The 24,262-nt window shown below is 47.6% G+C and overlaps 1 protein-coding gene across 1 annotated transcript in view; it reads right to left on the reverse strand.

The window, feature by feature from the left end:
• Nucleotides 1–2,255: 2,255 nt before the first annotated feature.
• KIAA0319L (KIAA0319 like) overlaps nucleotides 2,256–24,262 on the reverse strand; it is a 127,863-nt gene continuing 105,856 nt past the window's right edge. Inside the window, exons 10-21 of the mRNA XM_025386666.1 lie at nucleotides 23,508–23,619; nucleotides 22,996–23,119; nucleotides 22,176–22,308; nucleotides 20,243–20,391; nucleotides 18,989–19,140; nucleotides 18,501–18,639; nucleotides 16,810–16,969; nucleotides 12,518–12,660; nucleotides 11,288–11,410; nucleotides 10,627–10,717; nucleotides 9,438–9,529; nucleotides 2,256–3,530 (exon numbers count right to left, since the gene is read on the reverse strand). Of these exons, the coding sequence (XP_025242451.1) occupies nucleotides 3,343–3,530; nucleotides 9,438–9,529; nucleotides 10,627–10,717; nucleotides 11,288–11,410; nucleotides 12,518–12,660; nucleotides 16,810–16,969; nucleotides 18,501–18,639; nucleotides 18,989–19,140; nucleotides 20,243–20,391; nucleotides 22,176–22,308; nucleotides 22,996–23,119; nucleotides 23,508–23,619 (1,606 nt within the window). The 3' untranslated portion in view covers nucleotides 2,256–3,342. The remainder of the gene's footprint in view (nucleotides 3,531–9,437; nucleotides 9,530–10,626; nucleotides 10,718–11,287; nucleotides 11,411–12,517; nucleotides 12,661–16,809; nucleotides 16,970–18,500; nucleotides 18,640–18,988; nucleotides 19,141–20,242; nucleotides 20,392–22,175; nucleotides 22,309–22,995; nucleotides 23,120–23,507; nucleotides 23,620–24,262) is intronic.

The following is a 24,262-nucleotide window of genomic DNA, read 5'->3' on the forward strand; positions in this document are numbered from 1 at the left end:
AGCTTGGAATTTCTTGAGATAAGGCAGGGATAAAGTGGTGTGCACTGGTCGCTCCTGAAAACAGCCATGTTTATGGTTTCTGTGGTTTCTCTACTGCTGCCCCTTAATCACTGATGGGACACACAGATTATGGGTAGCAAGACAGGAACTGTTTTCGTCTGAGGCTATTGAAACTCGTGTGTTTTGTTTCTACCTAACAGAATCGGAATGAACAACTTCTGAGGCATTGACTACTCCCAGATCATGTAGCTCCCTTCAGATGTTTTAATGTCTGTGCTGTGTTAGAGGTAAGAGTGTGACGAAACAGAAGTTACGCGTCTAGCCTCATGAACTTGCAAGTGGGTTGGGGACAAAAGGCTGAGTGCTGCACAGTGGCTGAAAGCACAGAAGTCGTCAATAACCCCCACATAGAGCCCCAGGTTTCAGAGGGAGAGGATTCTAGGCTCCTAGGATCCACTAGGGGCATTACCTGGGGAAAAGCTTCAACTACTCCAACAGGATGGCACTCTCTTTTAATGCTTTAACCAACTAATAAATGCCAAGAAAAATCATGATTGGCCTGTAATCCCAGCACTTTGGGAGGCCGAGGCGGGTGGATCACCTGAGGTCAGGAGTTCAAGACCAGCCTGGCCAACATGGTGAAACCCCATCTCTACTAAAAATGCAAAAACTAGCCGGGCGTGGTGGTACATGCCTATAATCCCAGCTACTGGGGAGGCTGAGGCAGGAGAACTGCTTGAATCCAGGAGGCGGAGCTTGCAGTAAGCTGAGATCACGCCACTGCACTCCAGCCCGGGCAACAGAGCAAGACTCTTTGTCTCAAAAAAAAAAGAAAGAAAAAATAATGATTGCCAGTGTTTCCAGGATATTCAGCTTCCCATTTAAGAGCAAAACTCCAGCTAAAAAAAAAAAAATATGTGTATATATATATATATATCCTTCAGTGGGTTGTAGCTGAGGTAAAAAAGATGGAGAAAAGAGGCCCAGAGGAAGAGGGAAGCCTCCCTTTTTTACTACAAAGCCAGTAAGTGGCCGGGTCCTGTGGTTCCTTCCCGAATCCTTTGAAGCTCTTCCTGATGCACCAACCTCACCAAGGCCTTATTGCCTCCCACCCAGCTATTCTGTGCAGTCTGGCCTATACCCAGCGCCATTGTTCTGTTGCCCAAGCAGCCAATGACTTCCACTGTGTGCAGACCAACTGTTTTTCATCTGGCCATTCTCTGGAGTGCCCTCCACTCCACAGAGCCTGTCTGCTGTGGCTGTGTTTGGGCTGCAACACTGCCCCCCACCTCCACCCGTCAGCTGAGCGAACCTGTGCCCTTAGCTTAGAAGACACACCTTGGCAGATTCAAGTCCTCCCTTTTCTGAACTTACTTCTTTCATCCTCACTCGGGATGGGACATGTGCTGGCTCCTATTCATGTGGCATTGACTATGCGCTTCTAGGCCAGATGTTCTAAAGGGAGGCCCAGGACCAGCACATCAGCATCTCCTGGAAACCTGTTAGAAAGGCAAATTCTTATGTCCTCCCCCTTCCCCAGACCTACTGAATTAGAAACCCAGCAACCTGTTTGAAGAAGCCTCTCGTGCTGAGGTTGGAGACACTGCTGCAGAGCGAGCAGGCTCTGCCAGGCCTGAGTTCTCCTCTGTCAGCATCTGTGTAGATTAAGTTACTTCATCTCACTATGCCTCAGCTCTCGATCTGTAAAAACAGCCACTGCTGCCCTCCTGCAGCAGGGTTTTGTGCCCAGGGCCTTGGAGGGAGCATGAGCTCAGTGGTGCTTCCCTCCTCCCTGCCTTGGAGTGCTAGGCTGCGCACCAGCCCTCCCAAGCCACATGCCTAGCAAAGTGCTCTCTGAACTAGGTACAGTCAACCCATTGGGAGGCACGTGGCCAACGTCTACTATTTGGGAACCCCAAAGGGAAGATGAGTGGTCAAAATTGCTAAAGCCACAGCCTGGACTTTAGGACATTGTGTCCCCCCAGCTTGCTCACAGGTGGACATGATCATTTTTGTGTTAACAAAAGATATGGGAAGAAGGGACATCAACCCTCCTCCCTTAAAGCCAGCAGGGATATTGGGGTGGTACACTCGCACCACCAGTGGCAGGCAGGGCCCAGCACCACTGCTTACATGTGCTGATACCAGGCCTAAAACTTCCTTGCCAGAGCCATGACCTCACAGGGCTGCCCAGTGGGTGGGAGCTGTGCATAGGTCCGAGATGTAGCGTGAAGCAGCACAGCCAGCAGACAGAGTGCACAATTAAATACCATGTTTAATCATCCCACAACGGACAGTAGTGCAGTAGTAGAAATTGTAAGTGTCTCTTTAAAAAGTTGCTCCCTCAAAGTTTCCATTCCCCAATACCCAGATAACCACGGTGGAACAGGGCGAGGGCCAGAGGGACTCAGGAAGTCTTGGTTCCAAGGAGCTGAAAGTCTTTCCAAGTCAAAGTTGCCTTTTGAGCAGCCAAGAGCCCAATGAGTTGATGCATACGCGCTCACTCTAACACGCACACATGCAAGGGACACAGAAAACACACAGATGGAGGGACAGAGAGGGGAGCACGGTGGGGCCGTCGCACACACGCGCTGTCATGCCACAACATTCCAGTCCATCTGGGGCTGTCTCCTCTGGGGACAGGGAGTGGTGGCCTGAGCCCCAAAGCAGCAGGTGCTGGTCAGATGGAGAGGGAGGCTGTCTGTCCAGCCTGGCTGCTCTGACAAGGGCCCTGGCAGCAAGAGAGGCCACCCACCATCCCTGACACAGTCAATCCTCCCCTAATCTTGGGCCGGGTGGGAGAAGGGAGTGGGGCTCCAGTGTTAAGGGGGGGCAGATACCATTTCTATGCTACCATCTCAGCATCTGTGGTGAGGGGAGGGGTGCCACTTCCTCTTTGCCCAGCGAAAGGGCGTACTCTACCCCAGAAAAGGAAACACCATGCCCACAGTGCTTGCTTTTGCACTCAGGTGTGCGGGCAGCGCAGCAGGCCCCGCCCTGCAGCACTCCGGGCACAGTGACCTGCCCACCAGGTTGCTGCAGAGGCCAGGAGCTGGCTGGGTCTGCCCTCGGGGGAGGGGAGGAGTTCGCAAAAAAAAGGCCCTGAGGTGAGGATATCCGGGGGCCCACCAGACAGGTTTAAAGAGGAAACCTCTTCATTCACAGCTTTGTTCAGGGGTTCCTGGAGGACGTCTCTGGATTCAAGTTCCAGGGGTTCTGGTTGGGGCTGTCAGGGCGAAATGACCAGCAGAGGCTGGGACAGCAGCTGCGCGCAGACTCGGGAGGTAGGACGACTGGCCAGGCCGTGTGCTGGGCCCTGCCCTGAGGAGACAGACCAGGTGGCTACAGGATCTCCTCCCGCGGGCTCCTGGCCTTCAGAGGGGTCTGCCCGTTGGGTACAGAGCCATTCTGACCATGCAGGAGTTTGCCCTTCTCTCGGTCTGGCCACGTGAAGATGGCGTCGTCGCTGTCCAGCTCTGACTCGGAGTGCATCAGGCTGCTACTTAGCACCAGGCCTTTCTGTTTGATGCCTACAGGCAAAACAAGGAACCCAGCATCAGAAGACTGGCCTCCAGGCTGGAGCCACCCCTACACCTTACCCCAGCCTGAGGAGCCAAGGAAGAGGGCAAGTCACAGGCTCCTCTCCAGGCTGGGAGGTGCAGATGGAAGGAAGCTTCCCTAGTCCTTCTCCCGGGCCCAACTGGCTGGAACAGTCCACTAAGGGGTGTCACAGAGTATGGATGAGAGCACACCTGGGGTCTCCTGCTGGTTCTTCATCTCCAGTGTCCATGAGCTTTGGTTCAGGCCACCTAGTGATATTCTCTTTTCTTTACCTTTCAAATTTGGAATATTTTATCATCTCCGTCTGTGGATGGAGTGACATGGTAGGCAAGAAAGCACAAAGAACTCAGGATCTGGAGAATGAGCTTTTAGCTGTGTCCTAGCTCAGCAGGGTGGCTGAGTCCTGGCACAGCAGGAGTACAGTTGCAGTCCATGGAGACATTTGCTCTGTGGGCTCTTGTCTGCTCTGGCTTCACGGATGCTAGGGTGGCAGAGCAGGTGCATGCTTGGAGAGGTCTCCTGCTGGGAGAGCATGACTGAAATGGGGACTCTCAGAAGCAGTCCCAAGCAGCCAAACCCACCAGAACACAAAAAGCAAGAACTGTAGGAAACACCTGGGGCTGAAGAAGACACCTGCGATTCTGCAAGCCATGGTAGTCCCTTCACTACTTATCCCTACAGATGTAGAGACACCACAGACATGAAATGTGGTCAGATAAGAAGAGCTCCACTAGCAAGATGGCTGCCCTCTGGCTGGTGCAAAAACTCCAGAGAAAGCAAACAGCAGGCTGAGACAGTAGGACTAGAAGTGGGAGCTGCCAACAGGTGGCACCCCCTCAGCAGTGTTCTGGGTCCTGGGAATGCCCATGCCCAGGAGCTAACCTCCCCCCTTTCTAAAAAAGGTAACCAGTCTGGTGAGGTGTGTTTGACCCAAGCAGCACCACAATCTCATCATCCAATAACCATTCTCCCTACTCCGGGGAGAATGATCCAGATCTCCCTCCCATACTGAAAGTGTCCTGAGAGGATTCCCAGCCATTCAGCCCTTCCTAGCCACACCTGACTTAAGGCTGGGAGTGCCCTGAGCTCTCCAGGCTGAGGCATCCAGACCCTGATGTGCCTGTCATTCAGGACCACATGCGCCTGAGGACCTTGCCCATGTGCAGCTGTGCCTGTGCCACGTGCTCTGGGGCTTGGGCAGGGAGCTTCCTCCCCCGCGTCAGTGTCAGGGTTACAGTTCTGGGTCTTGACTGCACAGCCACCTCTCCCACTGAGTCTTCGGGCAGCGGAGCAGCAGGGCCACAGAAGAACACTGACAGCCAGGGCATCTCCAGTGTGGTAGGGACAGTGGAAAGGGCCCAGAGAAGGGCCCAGGTCCTCCAAAGGCCCTGCCTCGCCCCTTGAAATACCCACCCGTTCACAGCTGCCTCCTTCCCAAAGCCCCTCTGGCTATAGCAGTGAGGACAGGAGCCTAGGTTCAACCTAATATACTTCAATAGAAAGTTTTAGAAAAAAAATCAATAGAATAACAAAAAACAAAAACAAAACAAAACAAAGCCATAGCTGCTGAATGTAAAGGGGGCCTCCTGAGGGGGCAGCCCTACACTTACCCAGGTGGGACTGCTCTCCTTCCTCAGTTACTGTTCATCCTCAGCCTAAGCTCTCTCCCGGCAAACTGTCCGTCCAGGCTCCCGCGCACACACATCCTCTTTCCCTGCCACACGCCCACTCAATTTACCCTTCTTCCAGTTAAACTTCTTCAGTTCCATACCTGACACCATATGGTCTTGAATCCCATTCTCCTCGTTGTCCTAGTGACTCAACTCTAGGCTGGACCTGCTAACCCACTGAGCTCAGAACAAGAACCAGTGCTTCTGGCCTGCTCAGACCCACACCGAACCTGAGCGGGCTCTCCCAGCTCCCTTCGGTAGACATTGCCCACAAGAGACCAGCCCTGCTGCCCTCACCTGGTCGCACATTGTTGGTTCTGGTCACCTAGATGCCACTGGAACACCCTGTGGCTCTCCCCTCTCCCTAAGATGTCCGCTGTGCTGAGCTCAGGCTCCCATCCAATCTCGCCTCTGCAGCACAGCCCTTCTCCGGGCCATTACCCCGTGTTTCTCCCCTCCTGCCTCAGACGAGGCATCTGAACTCCATGGCTCCCTTTCTCTCCTCTCTCCCCTTCTCCCTCCTTCCTCCTCAGTCAGGAAGCACCTCTCCAACGCACCACGCCTCTACCTGCCTTCGACATCACCACCCGCAGATCTGCCCATGAGCCCCTCTCCGAGGAAGAGGAGGCCCTTGCCCTCTGCCTGCCATCCTGCTTCTCTAGCTTTCACTGCTCAGCTTCTAAAAGGATTTTTAAATATTCAGGGCCTTCATCTCCTCACTTCACTTCCTAAATCGCCTGCGCTTCCACTTCCACTGTCACTCCCCACTCTACTGCAGTTCTCTGATGGGCCAGGAGCTCCTCTGGTGCTATCATCGATTCTGATTCTTTGGCCTCTGCAGCAGCAAACACCGATGGCTGTCCCCTAATGAATCCTCTCCTCCCTCCTCGGGCTCCTCAACCCTAGGCCTCTTCTTTTGTCCCTCGACGTTCCCCCATAAGGGATGTGACCCTTTGTGGTGCTGATCCTCGCCAGCAGGTGGGAGATTCCTATTTCTACAGTTCCAGGTCTGACTCTTCTGCTGAGTTCCATTTAATTCATCTTCTCTTACCCAGTCACTGCATCAGAGGTTCTATTCTGTCAACAGCACTATCATTCTCCATCTCTCAGGTTGGAAGTCAGCCCTGACCTTGCCAGGCCTAGCTATAATCCACTGACATCACGCTGTGTGAACCACTGTCAGCTCCTCCTTGGACCAAAAATCTCCTTGCTGGTCTCCCCACTTGTAGCCACTCCCCTTCAATTATTATATGCCGTCACCAGACTGATTTTCCTAAACCAGCACATTCAAGACTCTGCTTCCCAGCATCACCAGGATAAATGTTTAACTCTGCAGGCTGACAGTGAAACTTTCACAATTTGGGACTTGTCAATCTTTCATTCTCATTTCCTCAACTCCACTCATAACTGTCTTGAACCAAACACTTGATCTCCTCCAACATTTCTTCTCCAGTCTCTCCCATCTCAGGGATACCACCACCACCCGACCCACAGGGGCTCAGTGCTGAAGCTATGAGCCATCCTTCCTTTCTCCCTTCTCCCACACCCCTCGGCCAACAGACCGCTAACCTCATCAAGTCTCCTCAAAAATGTATCTAGAATCTATCTGCCTCTCAACCCCAAGGACATTCTAACTTCCTTTCAGCCAGCCTTTCCCTCTCCAACCCCTGCATCTGTCAGCCACCGTTTTCTTTTTCTTTTTTTTATTTTTAGACAGAGTCTCACTTTATTGCCCAGGTTGGAGTGATCTTGGCTCACGGAAACCTCCACACCCCCGGGTTCTAGCGATTCTCCTGCCTTAGCCTCTCGAGTGGCTGGGATTACAGGCGCCCACCACCACGCCCAGCTCACCGTTGTCTTTTAAAATAGAAATCAAGATGGGTGCCATGGCTCACACCTGTAATCCCAGCACTTTGGGAGGCCAAGGCAGGCAGATTACGTAAGCCCAGGAGTTCAAGAACAGCCTAGGCAACATGACGAAATCCCGTCTCTACCAAAAATACAAAAAAAAGCTGGGGATGGTGGCGCACCCTGTGGTCCCAGCTACTTGGGAAGCTGAGGTGGAAGGATCACCTGAGCCCTGGAGGCCAAGAATGCAGTGGGCCTTGATCGCACCACTGCACTCCTGCCTGGGTGATAAGAGTGAGACTCTCTCTCAAATAATAATAAATGTAAACCAAATCCCACCATTCACCCCCTTAAAAAGCTATCATGGCCCCCCAGTGTGCTCAAGAGGAGCCCTCAGCAGGGCCCCTCCTCATCCATTGAGCCTTGGGTCGCTCACCCCTTACTCCGTGGGAGGGTGAACCTGTCCAGCATGTCACCTTCTTCTACCTCCTCAAATGCTCTCTGCTCCTTCCAGCAGCTGGGTCTGCACCAGTTTTGTTCCTTTGCCTGGAATGCTACTTCCTGCAGCTTTATCTGGCTAGCTCCCACTTATCCAGGTCTTGGCTTAAGTGTTTTTCTTCATAAAGGCCTTTTATGAGCATATTTTATGTATCTGTGAGTTTGCTTAATGTCTGTCTGACATAAGCTACACAAGAGTGGAGTCTGTCCGTTTGATTCACCACAATATAAGCAGTGTCTGGCACAGGGCCTGGCACACAGTGGTCCTGCTCCATATCAACAGATGAATGAGACACAGCCCCTGCCCTCAGGGATTTCACTGATGGGTGGGGAGACAGGCAAACATAACTCATCATGAGGCAGCAAGAGAAATGCTGACCTAGGTATGTGGGAGAAAGGTGAGCACAACCTGAGGAGGTTAAGGGAGGGATAAGAAAGAGCTTTCTAGGGCTGGGTACGGCGGTGCATCCCTGTAGTCCTAGCTGCTTTGGGAGGCTGAAGCAGGAGGACCACCTGAGCCCAGGAGTTGGAGGTTGCAGTGAGCTATGACTATACCACTGCACTCCAGCCTGGGTGACAGAGCAAGACCTTGTCTCCACATTTTAAAAAAAGAAAGAGATTACTGGATGAACCAGCAGAACTTGTTTAGAAAAGAGGGAGATCAGCAAAGAGATTCTAGAAAAACAAACTGATGTAAGCTCACAAAGGCCACATCTACCAGATCAAAAGTTCTAGCTTTTTGTGCTAGAAATAGAAAGTCACTGAAGAATGCCAAGGGGTGAAAAACATGATCAGAGTAACATGATAAAAAACCTCGGCTGCGGCGTGAGGGGTGGGTTTTGCACATTTCACCTCCAGGCCCTCATTCTCAATATTCCTGGGTGAAATACTCTGCCTACCCTCACTGCTCTAGTTTCCTGGGCTCATTTCAAGCCCCACCACCTCCAGCCTCCACCTTGGCAGTGTTGGGGATCAAGCTGCTTGGTGCAGGGTCCAGACTGCTGCGAGCCTGTTCTCTTCTGCTGCTGTGTCTTTTCTCCCTCACTAGACTGAGGGCACAGCCTGTGTCTGATGACTGTCTGTACCCCCACAGCCTCTACCTAACACAAAGCTTTATGCATGGAAGGTGTTTAAGAAATGCTTTACATAAAAATAGTTCTATTTGCAGAGTGTTTAGGAATCGCTTTATAGAGAGTCCGGCTCTCATAAACCAATGATACCTGTCCCATGGCATCCGTGATGAGCGAAACCCTCGCCAGGTGACCCAGCCCAGCCAAGGAAGGCAGCAGAAGAGAACAGGCTCACAGATTACCTGCCCTAATCTCCCAGTGCCATAGGTCAAAGTCATCTTAGTATTTGTGCAGGGAAAACGCCCTCCTATCTACCCTAAGACACTGACAGAAGCTGTGGACTTGCCAAATAATAAAGATAGGAAGACAGGAGAACAAGGCTGGCTGAAAGGTGGTCAGCTGGCAGACACGGGCCTGGGTCTCATCTCCGCCCATAAAGGACAGACTGGTCAGCAGTAAGAGACAAGTCCAAGGTCCCTGACCCTGACTACCTGGGACAGTTGGGAAAGCGGAACTCCAGGTGGGAAACACGAGGAGAATGCCCAGGCGAAGGAAAACAAGAGGCCCAGCCCCCGCGCCAAGCGGAAGTAGCACGCAAAGTGGGTCCTAGAGACATTCTGCCCTGTGCATCTCAGGGCAAATCTGACCCTCAGTCTTCATCAGGCAAAAGGGAACAAAATGCTTTGCAAGCACAGTGAACTGTTAGTGATACACTCAGGAGGGGCTAGTGACAGCAGCCTTCCACAGGAGAGTGCACAGACCTAGCAGCTCCGGCGCCCAGGGCCTCTACCTGCTCGGGAGGTTGGCTTCAGCTCCAGGCTTTCCTGATCCGTGGCATCCAGGATCTTGTACTTGCTTTTCCTCTTGGGTTTTCCTTTTTGCCTAAAAAACACAACCCCCACCCCTGCTCAGGAAAGAGGTTCCCTGGGAGGATGAGGATGAGAGTCAGATGTGCATGCGGGGCCCTGTCTTGGTGGGGCACCTACTGGGAGGGGTGTCCTCTCCTCACTTCTCAGCCAGGAAAGGTGGCAACTGTGATTTGTTCCTCAAATGTTCCTCATCGATTCTGGAGAAGGGCAAGGGAGCTATGCCCACCTTGGTGAGTCCCACAGGGGCAATGAAGGACAGATTGGTTAAAAACATAAAGAAAATAAAATCCTCTGCTTGAAGGGTGTGGGAGGAGAGAGGCATTACACTAACAAAGTTGGTAATGGTGGTTGTCTTAGACTGGTGGGAATTTTTGAACATTTCTTTAGTTCTAAGTTTTAGAAGAGGTTATACTGCAAGTTGAATCTCAGCTCTGTCACTATTAACTGGTCCTCAGACAGTGATGTACCTTTCCTGAGCCTAAGTTTTTTTATCTGTAAAATGGGAAAAGGTTATGTGTATTAAAAACGGTATTACCTATAAAAATATTATGGCACACAGTATACACAGAAATAGTATTATTAATAATGAAAACATAAATGTAACCATTCCATCTTAGAAGACTCAATAGGAAGACTCAAATGAAAAAACACAGGACGCTTGAGCCTGGCTAGCCTAAGTGCATACCTGTGTGGAAACACGCACACTCATGAATCCCAACTAGAAAGGAAGGCAGAATTAAAAACGCGCGGGCTATGCTGGTGAGGCTACGCTGTGGTGCATTAAAGAAAACACACCTTACAGATGTGATCCAGGTCTCTACCCCTGGCCCTCACACTCACCTCCCCACCTTGCCCTGCTCCCGCCCAGCCATGTTTCCCAGGTTCCAGATCACGGCAGTGGCTGCCACTCACTGAAGGAGTGTGCCTCGGCCCTCAGAAGAGTCTCAGGGTGAGGAAAGCTGCCCATGCATGCCTTAGGTGGGTCAGAACTCTCTAACGCTGACTGAGGACCCAGCCCAGTCCTTCCACGTGGAAGGTGCCAAATACCTCTCTGAGGAACGAATGTATGACAAGAAGCCCGAATGAATTTCAAAGGAAAATCCATCTTACCTCTTACAACAACAGATCACAGTCCAAGACAGGATTCCCAAGGCAACAACAATGACAAAGGTAGCAATGATAACATATAACACGCTCCACTCTGCCAAGAAAATCAAAATGGTGAGGGCTGTGGAGGGAGAGGCTGGGAGGGAGGTCTGGGCTGCTCCCAGCTTGGGCAGGTGTGGCTTCACTCTGGAGACAAGAATGCCCCAGGGCTCCCCAGGAAGGTGAGACCTTGGGGTTAAGGGCAGCTGAAGCTTTAAACCTTTTGAAATGTCCCTGCTTTCCAGTCCCTGCTCCACGCAAGCCCTGAGACCCTGCAGCAGTGGTGCAGGCTGAAAAGAGCTTTAAGAGGGAAACGAGGGCTTCCATTAGGCTACAGCATGGAGGCACTCCAAAAGACAGGAGGCTTTTCAGCTAGTGGGATTTAGGCTGTAACTGGCATTTGATCTGAGTTAAGCCTGGTCCTTCTTACACGACTGCTTCAGGGCTTTCCTCTAACCTTGAGCAAGTGTGGAGGAAGGAAGTAAAAGTCCTCTGCAAACAGAAAATACACAAAGTTCTTCTCCTTGCCTGCTCATCTGCTTCAGAAACACCAACACCCACCCACTCAGCGAAGAACCACATTCAGTGCCAAACAGGCTGGCACTGTGCCACATAGAAAACTCACCACAGTTGCTGTCTCCATCCCTCAGCTGCACCTTGATGAAATTCTCCATCCAAAAAGGGTCACAGATACAGCGTTTGGTGAACGAGTCACAGTGGCCATGGTCAGAACAGTTCAGCTGACATGCTGAGAGTGGCAGCAAAGGGAAAAAAGTCAACAAGAGTCAGCCAGGGGTGACAAGCAGCACCTAGAGCCTATGAGAGCACCAAAGCACCCCAGATTAATGCTGTGTGGTGAAATGTCCTCGAGACCCACCTTGGGCATGGTGCCTGCCTTTCTCATCTCGACTGGACAGAACTAGAGCAGTCAGGAGGGCCACTACAAAGACACTTCCAGTCTGTTTTCACTTGTTGTTTGTCTATATCAGCAATTCTTAATCTTTTATGTCCCACACATCCCCTTCTCAGAATTGCAAAAATAAAATACATATAGTACTTCAAAGGAAAGCAATAATTATATTAAACATATTTTTGAAATATTTAAGAAGACAGGTGGGGTATGGTAGCTCATGCCTATAATCCCAGCACTTTGGGAGGCTGAGGCGGGCAGATCACTTGAGGTCAGGAGTTCGAGACCAACCTGGGCAATATGGTGAAACCCCATCTCTTTAAAAATTAGCTGGGCGTGGTGGCGTATGCCTGTAATCCCAGCTATTTGGGAGGCTGAGGCAGGAAATCACTTGAACCTAGGAGGCGGAGGTTGCAGTGAGCTGAGATTGCACCACTGCCCTGCAGCCTGGGTGACAGAGCAAGACTCCGTCTCAAAATAAACAAATAAATAAGCATTAAATAACAAGAGCTAGAAGTGGGTTTAAACACTATCATAATTTCAAAGTAGTGATAAGTAAAAATGACATCATGTAACGTGATAGGAAATTATTTGTGATTTCTGTTGCCTCAAAGCCACAGGTTCTGTTGATACTACTGTAGTTTATTGCCTACATTTATCATTAAAGGAAACAGTGAGTTTCAGTCAGATGTTAGTGAAAACAAAGATGTAATTTTTCCCCACTCAAGCTCACAGCCTTCTGAACGCGATCTCAGGGGTCCATGGGCCCCAAGTTACAAATCCCCAGTGATGAATCAGGACTCTTTCATGATAATGGTAGTGCAAGAAAACGATTATCTCCATCTTCCCAGAGAAAAGGAGATGAAGGCCAAGGACAGAAAGGACCAACAGGTGAGCTGCAGGCACTGGGTAGGCTCTTGCTCCCAACTTCCCAGAATTACTCACTGACAGTGTTGATTTCCAGGGCTCTGAATATCAAAAAGTCTGCCTTTTGCTTCCGCAGCTCACTCTTGAGCATCGCTGCCACCTCATGGCCTTTGAAGATCTGGTGGGGAGGCTCGTTTTGAACAAAAAATACCATTTTGGTGCTGCAGAGACATGCAACAGTACTAATGAGCTGAAGCGATCCACACCTGCAGCAACAGCTACCATTTACTAAGTACCTTCTGTTTGCGACAGACACTGTGCTAAGTATTACATGCATTCTGTCACTACAAGCCAGTGGGAAAGGTGTTATCAGGGTCATCTCCATTTTACAGAGAACAACACTGGGGCTCTGTAAGAGGGGTTAAGTAACTTGCCCAAGGTCACACAGTTGATTATGGCAGAGCCAGATCCCAATCCTGTTATGTCTGACTACAAAGTCTGTTCTTTTTAAAATGCCCTAAGCTGCCCCAGCTAACAAAAGAACCCATTCCTCCAGCAAGACCTATACCCTCCATCTAACGGGAGGATGAGACAAATGGGGATCTGGTATAGCTACATCCCTGCTGTCTGCCTTTTTCCAGCTAAGACTGCTGGGTTTGTGACTGGTTTACTTGAAAGACAAACCACAATGCTTTGTTAATGTAAATTGTTGGACAGCATCAAAGCTTATCCATAGGTCACAACATAGCCAAAACAATTACGATGACAACTATGAAATTATACTACTCCATGCCCAGAATCTGTTTGCTGACTGTCAATTTCTAAGATAGGCCACATGTGAACTCACATCTGGGTAGTACCAAGGCTGTTCTATGCTTTAGCCTTAATTTTTAGTAGCCTGCCTCTTGAGCTCCATGTGAGTTTTACAATTAGAACCTTCTAAATCAGTGGGTCACACTGGTTTACAGGTGTGACCAAGATATTGATCCCCTCAGCATGCAGTGTGGCTGGGTGGGACCTGGGCATCCTTGAGGCCCTGGACCAGTTGCTTCCAGTACAAGCAGCCTTCTCTGTTTATCCCAAGATGCCCTATAAATGGTATCATTGTCTAGGCATGCATGACATAAAAGTCTGAGAAGTGCTGCCGCAGACTTTCTAAAAGCTTGCTGCACAGTGGTATTAACAATGGGGCATTATCAATTCCGGAAACAAACAAACAAAAAAACCTTTGCCAGAAAGGATGTGTGGTTCATTGCCCATTATCTTCTCCCAGTTAACTAATTCATGCTTACAGTTTCAATTTCGGTCTATATATCAATAACCCTCAGATCTTTATCTCTTTTCCCCACATCTCTCCTGAGTGACCAGTCTATATCTGCAAATACTTGTGTGAATATCTACCCTAGAGCTTCAACAGATGCCTCAAATTCAACAAGTCTCAAAATCAACTCCTAACCATTAAACACTATGTGTTAGGGACTATACAAACATTAACTTATTTAATCCTCATAACAATCCTATAAATAGGTACTAGTATTTTCACAGATAGTAAAACAGGTTCAGAGAGGCGAAGTAACTTTCCCACTGTCACAGAGCTAACACTAGTGGGGCAGGGGTCAGAAGCTGGGTCTAATATAAGGGCCATATTCTTTCCCACTGTAAAATACTATTTTCTTCCGATCACATGTTCTTCCTGAATTCCTTAACTAAGTCAGTCCAGTCCAAGCCAGAAGCTCAGCGAAACCCAGAAGCTTCTCTCTTGTTCATGCCCCATATGCAGTGCTGGTGAATCTGAGCAACCCTGTCAACGGTGCTCTTACCAGCACTCTTGCTAACATCTTTCCACTGCTTGCCAGCCAATTCCCACCAACTTGGATCAATCAAGCAGCCATGTGCCCTGTTCCTACTCCCAGGCTGCTGAGTATACTCATCCCTAATCATGCTGTCTCTGACCTAGTGAGCCCTGACTGTAGATTAAATTCACCTGGGGTGCTTTTCCATTCCAGGTACCCAGGCCCCACTCCAGACCATCATCTGAACTATCATCTCTGGGGCTAAGGCTTGGGCAGGGTTATGTTCAGACAACCTCCACAAGATTCTACTGTGTGGCTGGAGTTGGGAACCACTGCTCTCACCTCATGTTTCCAACTCGGCTGGTCCCCCAGATCTGCCTCCATTTATTACCCATCTCCTATCTCCACTATCTCCTTTTCATCTCGGTCTACACAAATGCTCACAAATTTCCTATTTTAAAAAGATGTTCATGTTCCACAAGGACTACAACGAAAAAAATTTTTTAAAAGATATTCTTTCAATCCTACTGCCCATATTATTTTCAGCACCAACTTCCTCAAAAAGGTGTTATACTGACCATCTCTGTATCCTCTAACCATGAAATCTGTCCTCTGCCCCCAACATCCAAGTAAAACGCTCTCACTATAGTTGTGCTGATTTACTAATCACAAACCCATAGGCCTATTTTGTGTTCTCACCACACCTCCACCCCTGTAGCATCAGAATCCTTTCGGAGCACCGCTTCTGCCAGATCACCCCTTAACTTCCAGCAGACCACTCTCATTCGGTTTTCCTCCCACCTAATTGCTGTTTCTTAGTTTCTTTTGCTACCTCTTCTTTCTCCGCCTCCTCCTTAATAATGATGCCCTTCAGAGTTGTGTCCTCATCCATCTTAGATCTCTCCTAGTGAGACTCACCCCTTCTTGTGGCTTTGGCTCCTGCCTGTATGCAGTAACTCCTATCTCAGGCTCTTCCTTCCACAAGTTCCAGCCTTTACTTGTGGCTAGCTGACGGAACATCTCCTGACGCAGCCCATAAGACACCCCAAATTCAATCATCCAAACTGGTTCCACCTGCTTCCCAATCTGACCTGAACCATCTATCCAGACATCCAAACCAAAAGCCTCACATTGATATCTCACTCACCTTCATTCCTAAAGGGCCAAGTCCTGTTGAATTACCACTGAATTTCTTTTAATTTCTTCTCCTCTTCTTCTACTATCTTAATTCAGGTTTTATTACCTTTTTACTGGACTAGTCCAGAAGCTTCCTGATTGGTCTCCCAGCCTTTGATCTCTCCCTGTTTTAGTCTAGCTTCCACACTACTGATCTTTCTTTTTTTTTTTTTTTTTGAGACGGAGTCTCGCTCTGTTGCCCAGGCTGGAGTGCAGTGGCCAGATCTCAGCTCACTGCAAGCTCCGCCTCCCGGGTTCACGCCATTCTCCTGCCTCAGCCTCCCGAGTAGCTGGGACTACAGGTGCCCGCCACCTCGCCCGGCTAGTTTTTTGTATTTTTTTTAGTAGAGACGGGGTTTCACCGTGTCAGCCAGGATGGTCTCGATCTCCTGACCTCGTGATCCGCCCGTCTCGGCCTCCCAAAGTGCTGGGATTACAGGCTTGAGCCACCGCGCCCGGCCCACACTACTGATCTTTCTTTAAAAAAAAATCAAATTATGGAATTTCCTTGCTTTTAAAAACAAAACAAAAACTTCACACACATAAAACAAACCAGCTTGGATCTGCCTACCCAAACTATTAAAACTAAAATCCTCAGCTTGCATATAACTGTTCTCAGTCTCCACTGCCAGTCTTGTCTTCTACCACATCCTGGGGCCACTAAGCTTGAACCAAGTGACTTCTTCTGGAAGAAACTGTACACTTTCATACCATAGGGCCATTGCTCAATGCTGTTCCCCTGTTCTGAATCTCCTCCCCATCCTCCCACACCTGGTCAATACAAGTTTCCTTTTCCTTTTTTTTTTTTTTTTTCTTGAGACAGTCTCACTCTGTCTTCCAGACTGGTGTACAGTGGTGTGACCAGAGCTCACTGCAGCCTCAAACTCCTGGGCTCAGGTAATTCTTCTGCCTCAGCTTCCCAAATAGCTTGGACTACAGGCTCACCACACTGCACCTGGCTAATTTTTAAATCTTCTGTAGAAGTGGGGTCTCGTTATATTGCCCAGGTTCTTTGAAGCTTTCCTCCTTCTAGAAAAATCTTTGGATTACCCCTGCCCCAACTCTCCTAGAAGAATTCATTGTCCTTGCCACAGTGTTCCACAGTGCCACTTGTTGTATCAAACCCACTCTGTACTAATGTTCCATATTTACTAATCTCCTCTCTTAGACTGTGGTTGTCAAAATAGTGGACCTCCTACACCCTGGAGCCCTGCTGAAGTGTCTAGTACAGCACATGTCATCTGCACCAGAAGACAGAAGTCTATTGAAGAAAAGGCATCATGAATGTTTCTGGTCAGAAAGCCCACCCTTCTCTATCTAGCCACACTATTTCTCAGCTCATTCAAGAAGTCCGGGGTCCCCTGGTCTTTCCTTTGCTCCCCCCATTCATTGCCCAGCTACCTCTGCTCCGTGTACGGCTGAATCTTTTGCACAATGATGTCGGAATCCAGCACCCCCAGGAGGACCCCAATCTGGCGGATGAACATCCCCTTCAGCCTCTCAGTTAGCTGACTGACGTTGATATCCAAGATGATCTCCACCAGGTTGTTTTTCCTGGGATCTGGAAAGCATGTGGATCAGTCATGGCTTTAGAAGTAGGAGAGTAAACACAGACCTGCCACTGTGCATTTGCTTTGGCACAGGAGAGAAAGGAGTGAGAGCATTCAGATGTCCTTCAGATGGAAAGGGACAATAGTGAATTCCTGATCGGGCAATCTGGGGCTGGCTTAGAAAGCTTCTAAAGCACTCCTGGTCTCTATACCATCCTGAAAATTCCCACACATGTGCTGGGGACAAGGCTGAAGCAGTGATGCAGTGAGGGGTGGAGAGTAATGATGGAAGTGGGGAAGAGAGAAAAACTTAAACATTTGTTTTAAAAGGCTCTGTGCAACTGGCGGTGCTGAGCAATCCAGGCCAAGTGGGGGTATCAAGCAATCTCTCCTGACTCACATCTGATTTTCAGTGCCTCGCTGTATTTTTTGCACAACAACGGGAGGAAAAGTGTCCATCTCAACAATCTCCTCAATAATGGGAATGCATCTGTCCCTCCAGGTTTAAATACAGTTAACAAAAGAAAATCCAGTCAGCCAAGACACAAGGATTTCCTTAGAGCCACATCACAGCTGCACTATCTTTGTATAACTCTAAAACGGTGAGGCTATCATGTTTTACTTTTGAATGTGTCCTAAAGATGTTCTACATTTGGAATTTCAAACTGATTGTTTGGAATGCCTTATTTACATACTTGAATGCACCACTTGTCTGTTCTGATGTATAATTTGCATAATTAGTAGACTATCTGTGATCTGACTTCAAACACAGAAGAGATTTCAGTGTCTCAGCTACTGTCCTTCCTAGAGGCAGGACAAGGACTGCAAGACCTCCCAAGATCCCTTCCTGTCTAAAACATCCATATATGAGGTTGGCCTAGATAATAAAGAGTAGGTTTAAAGTTAACATCATTTCATCAGAAGCTCTGGAATTTATAAAGCTCTATCCCACCTCCACACTCAGTGCCTCCCTATCACCAAATTAACCTCAAAGCAAAACAAAAACAAGGTTCTATTTAAGAAGAAAATTTTTATTTCTGCAAAGCTGAAAAATGTAAAGAGCACTATTACTTTACCTTCCCTGGATTGTCACATAAGGCCTGAGGCTCAACTTATAAAAATAAATTGTTTTCTGCATCTGGATGCTGATGAGACATCATGACTCAAGCTATTCCCATGCTCAGATTCCCAAGCACCCTGAGCCCTCTCTCATCAGTCACGAGGAGAGGAGAAAGTGCTGGACTAGGAGCACAAAGGCCTGGCTCTGACACAACTGCTGTGTGACACTGAGCAAGTCCTTCCCTCTCTGAGTTTGTTTCTCCATCTGAGATGAATAGGGGGAGGTCTGTATTTCTGCATGGGTAGGAGGTATTGTTGGAACAGACGGTCTCTATGGATTTTTCAGCTTGGGGTTTCTAGATTATTTTTAAAGCCGGACATGCCATCTGGCTCTGTCCATGATGGGGGAAGGGGGTCTCAGGATAGAGGCCTTGATTGCCTGATTCAGTAATTCTACTCAGCCTCATCACTAAATGAACTCACCAGGTTTCACCTCCACAGTGGTCCGGTCTGTGTCACTCTCACCCTTTGCATCGGTCACTTTCAGGTGAAACGTGTAGGTCCCCTCGACCAGGTTCGAAAGAAAAAGGATAGGGTGATGGTCAGAATGATTTAACACCTCCTGTAGGGTTGAACAACATGGCTATGTTACAGAACAAAATGCCATTCCTTTCCCGGAGTCAGTTGCTGCTTTCCCCATAACTAGGCCCTTCAGGGCTGAACTGTTTCAACCTTGGGCAGTTCCTGATCTGGAACAGCATTGCAGCCTACAGCTGCTAGGATCAGGGGAGGGAAACCCATTCTGTGCTATACTAGCTTACAGAATGACCCTAAGCAAGTCACTTAACCTCCCTGGATTTCAGAGAACAATCTGGGTTTGATATAAGGGGCCACTTGATTAAAGCATATACTAGAATGCGTGGCTCCTCTTCCCCACTCCTGTGTAGCTCTCCAGCTCCTTGCGCACTTACCCCTGCTGCTGGGCTCCCCTCATCTCGAGTCCAGAGGTAGCTGACTATTCCCTTGTCATCTGAAGACTTAGAGCCATCCAGCTCTGCTGTGCTCGTGGGTAAGGTAATCACCACATTCCCAGTTATCTTGGCTATAGGTGGTTTGTTTATTTCTAATCAAAGAGAAATCATTGAAATAATGTGACATTCTGGAAAAGAAGAAATGTTTCTTCATGATGCTTATGGGGAAATTAAAACATCAAGAGTGTCTTAACTGGAGAACCTTTTAAAGTGCCTGTCCCTGCCACCAACCAACAATGTAGATGAAAGCTACCAGCACTGCAGTCCTGAGGTTCCAGTCCTACCCAGAGAAATGTTCTCCTAACACTGTACAACAGAGGGGGCGAATGTGCTTTCCTCCTGTATTCTCCCAGCAGCCTTTCCAAATGGAATCCATTTCTCTGCTTTGGAGGTATGCCATGATCAGAAATAATGGCCCAAACTGGCTTAAAACCTTGGAGTTTACGTTTCACCTAGTTGATCTTGCAAATTCTCCTTCACAATATCTTAAAATGTTATTCTCTGAATATCTTTTTGGACCCCTTCCTTGGAACTTCACAGGAGAAAACAAAGAGCTACCTCTCTTATGTGGAGCCCCACATGAAGCTTTGTATATTCAGATGTCTATGCAATATTTACTCAGCTTGATATCTTGTGTCTGGAGGTCTGCATATCTGATGGTTTTTCCTGCTATCAACTTAGGGCCCTCTTCCACAGCCCTCACTGGTCACCGTGCCTGTAAACTAGAGCAAGGCCTCTGGCTGGCCTCAGTTCAAAGGCTCAGGGCAAGCATAGTGAGCTGCAGCGCAGCCGTCATTCTCAGGCCTGACAGTAGGTGTCACTGTAGCTAACAGGAGTCACGGCCGAGGTCTCAGCAATGCAGGGGCAAAATAAAAATGCAAAGAATAGAACCCTTAATTCTTTCCCTATTCAACTGAGAAAGAAAGTAAGAAGGGAAGGAGGGAGGATTGAAAAGAAAGTAAGGGGAGGGGAGGGAAGGGAAGATATAAGCAGGAGGAGGGAGGGAAGTTAAAATTCACCTTACAGTCCAATTAAAGGCTGTTTTAGAAAAGAAAATAACAGGTGCCCTCACCCCAACCCTCTTCCCCACCTCTTGCTGTCTCTAATCAATTTCTGCACCCAAACATGACAGGACAAATTCTTCAGCTATCTGACCCAAAGAGGCTGCTACACAAACTGGAGGCAGAGAGGTACCTTCTTTGACAATGACATTCACAGAGCTCTGGCTCTGCAGGTTCCTCTCATCTTTGACAGTCAAGGTGAACACATATGTCCCCACTTGCAGCCCAGTGACAGTGGCAACACTGCTGTTAGCATTCTCGAGCTGCACCCCATCAGGTCCCCTGCAAAAAGAAACCAGAGGGTGGAGTCGTACCTGTCTGCTGCTGTCCCGTCCCTAACTTAGCAAGAAGAGACAATGACTGCCTCAGCAAAGACACGAACTGTTGTTATTCAGACCTTGACAAGACATGTTTAAAATATTTCCATTGGACAAAGTATCATTTGGCCTCAAAATGCAGGCTGCCTGCTGGTCAGAAAATTCAAATAGCTTTCAAACACCTCTAGCCTTATCCTTTATATGAACTTCTAGAACACTTGAACTCTTTACCGTTCTAGTTTGTAAAAGGAAGAAAGTTCTCTGAGTAAGTCTCTGATCAAAAGAATGATTTAAGAGTGATGTTTTTAAAAAGCATTTCTGGCCCAGCAGTTGGTTTGGCTCTTGCCAGCAAGGAAGCAAAATACATTTCTTAATCACTGCCCAAATCCCTCCTGATGAAAAGTCAAGGAAAGGAAATGGGGCAAGACTGCAGAGGAACTCTCAGGACAAAACCATCTTGTTCATAGCAACTGTATAAGCAAAGTTCCCTCCAGCTCCTGGACAAGGGCCATCAAGCACCCAGGACACCCCATATCCCTTCTTCCCCCTTGTCACCTCAAAGAGTTGCCTGCAGCAGCCAAGGGAGCTCTGTGCCAACATTGAGGCTGTACACAGCCAGAGAGCCCTCTGCTCAAGGATCAAAATGCCCCAGAGCTTTCTTGAAAACTACAGGACAGCCAGAGAAATCTGCAAACATCCAGGATTTACTTTGTTTTGCCTTTTAAAGTTACAGCCTCTGATCCTGGTAGCTCCCCCTGAAGCACAGTGTCCTTCAAGAAGCTATGCTAAGCATTATCTCTGCTGTAAACACTAATAAAACTCAGCTAAAAGGTCTATCAGCCATATCTTCAATAAACAATTATAATTAAAAACACCCTGGGCTGGGTAAGATTATGTTCTACAAAAGATAAAAACAAGAGCTGAGGGAAATAATTTCTAGATTCCAACTCAGCAATATAAAAAGCAAGTCATTTGTATAGTCAAATTAAAGCTCTTTTCCACCCATCTCTAATACCTTTGTCAAACAAACAAATAAACAAACAAACAAACAAATAGACACAAAACCAAAAAACCCAGGCTGTCCTATGGTTGCTACCTTTGGAAACAGAGAATACTTTTAACTCTTAGAATATTTTGCTACTTGTGGGATCCTGCATATAATTTCAATTGCATTAGTTATGGTTTAATGGAGCTGAAAGAAACTATAGGAACTAAGAATGGTTCAGTTAGGTAATTTCAATGTAATTAGAATTATTTTGATTACTGCCTTTGGCCTCTGGTTAATTTAATTGGTAAATGGTGTCTTCAAGAAAACAATAACAGAGTAATGCTTTCATTTTATAGATGTATTTTCAATTTCTCTTAATAGCTGTTCTGCCCCATCCCCTGTGCCAGCCTTACCCAGTTAATTCTGAGCAACAGTATTTTTCTGCTCCATTACCCCCTTCCATCCTGCCTCTCAAGTGTAATTAAACTCTGCATTTTAGCAGATGGATTGTACCTGCAAAAGCACCAGGATCACACAGTACTACCTGGAGACTAGCTGATGGCAAGCATTCTTTTTTTCTTACAAAAATTATTTATAATATCATTTTCTTGGAGTTGAAGTTTGGAATTGCAAACATTTCTTCCTCAGTCACCCCACTGGATAAGCCAATAAGAGCAACTCAACTCATAATAGCAAATAAAACCTTGCTCTTCCAAGGTCCAGAGGCTTTGCAAAAATAAGGATTTTGTGTCAATACTCACTGTGTTTTTTCCCAGAGATAAGAGATAATTTTCTGATCATCTGAGCTCTTGCTGCCATCCAGGGTTGTGCTATCCACAGGAAGGGTCAGCTCTTTATCTGGGCCTGCATCTGCCTGAGGAGGCTTGTTGTTTTCTGGAAGACAAAGAGTTAGAGGTCAAAAGCAGCCAGTCCAGGTGGGAAAAGAGAGGAACCAATTGGGACATATGTTCTGGAAGCCATGGACTCTGCCTCTCAGGCCACAGAACTGTCAGATACTGTGGGAGATGTGGTTACCATAGGGAGCACACAATAAAGAATATAAGACTGAAACGTATCAAGCAATTCTGACAGAAACATAGTAGAACATAATGAAGTTATAACGCCATACTAAATTTGAACTCTAATGCTAAGGGAGTTCAAATGAAAGGATTTGAGTGACAAGACAGGACTGTCCTGAGGAAGTGAGTTTTAAGCAGGCCCTCAGAGGATGTAGTATTGGATTTTGGTGCAAAAGTAATTGCCATTGAAAGGAATGGCAAAAACCGCAATTACTTTTGCACCAACCATAGGATTTGGGATGGCATAAACTCTATCTCCTAGGTCTCCTTGAAGGTACCAACAACTAGCCAAGGGAAAGGGCACAAGCTGAGGCTGGGAACTATCCTTCATCTCTAGCTATGAAGAAAGCACAAGGGGAAGAGAAACTAGAAGTCACCAGAGGCTTTATGGATCGGTGCCTTCTGCTTCTATCCTCATACACCTCAGAACCCAACCCTGTTTTCTCCCAAGATTAAATGGACCCACCAATAGAAGAGCCTGAACCACAAGGCTGGAGCTTACCAGGCTGCACAATAACAGTCACTTGAGCAGTGGCCTGCTGTCCTATTGTGTCAGTCACTGTGAGTTGGTAAGTGTAGTCTCCTTCTTGCATTGCAGAGAGCTGTAAGGCTGGTGTTCTAACACCCTACAAATACAAATACAGAAGTGGAAAAGTAGACTCCCAGAATCACAACATCACACAATAATTCCTACTCTGGTAAAAACGATTCGGTTTTCTAAACCTAAGACCTAAGATGGTACTGGGCTATTACGTCCCAGTTCAGCACATGAGTGAATGTGGAGTCAGATATCATGAGGCACCTTGCTAAGGGTTTCCCTCTTCAAGGAAACAACCCTCTCTGACACAGCAGCAGTTTCAAATAAAGCCAGAACTCTCATCAGAGAGGTGAGTATCGGGAAACGTGCAGAGATTACCAAGGCCAGTCTCTGCGACTCAAACCAGAAAGAATACTGTGAACATATAATAAATGACCCAGATTTTAAAACACTGTTTAAAAAGATCCTCTTCCTACTGAGGCTGCACAGTGCTCCTGACAAAGCTGTCTCAGTGAAACACGGCAGCAGCTCAAGATGCTATAGAACACCATACTGTCTCCTTCAGGTCTGTACAGGTTCTGCAACAACCTAACACAACATTTAGACAAAAGCCAGGCAAAACGGAGGCTTTAAGTGAGGTCTTCAATCTAGAAATATAGAATCTTGAGTATCGGGACATTATAAATAATTTTGGGCAAACTTCCAATGCAGGAACTTCCTGTGGAGCAGTGGGCAAAAACTAGTAGCCCACGGGCTGAATCCAGCTTGCAAACATTTTGTTTGGCCTGTAGTGTCTTTCATGTTGGAAATTTTCACATGAAGGTCTCAATTTCTTCCTTCTCTTGAAAAGCTGGGCTATCAAGCAATGTTGGGACCATCCCTCCATGTGGCAACAACCAGCTGGACCTGAAGAGCAGATGACTCCTTTAGTCAGGGCTTAAGCTCTCCAGTTCAGCACAGCCACCATCCAGTTTTCTTTCTTCATGTTACCTGCCTGGTGACAGATCTAGTCTCTCTTCTTAAGCATCTATAGAGGAAAATACTCACCATCTAGTCAATCTACTCTAACTTGTTACAGAGCTCACTAAGATTTACACCCTTGTAGCTTCTAAATAGTTTGAAGATGACTACTCTCTGGAGTCATCCAGAACAACTAACATTTCTCAGCGTTTTCCTCTAATACTAAACATTTAAGATAAAAATCTTTTTTTTTTTTTTTTTTTTTTTTTTT

The sequence above is a fragment of the Theropithecus gelada genome, chromosome 1 (assembly GCF_003255815.1).
Source record: "Theropithecus gelada isolate Dixy chromosome 1, Tgel_1.0, whole genome shotgun sequence".
NCBI classification, from domain to species: domain Eukaryota; kingdom Metazoa; phylum Chordata; class Mammalia; order Primates; family Cercopithecidae; genus Theropithecus; species Theropithecus gelada.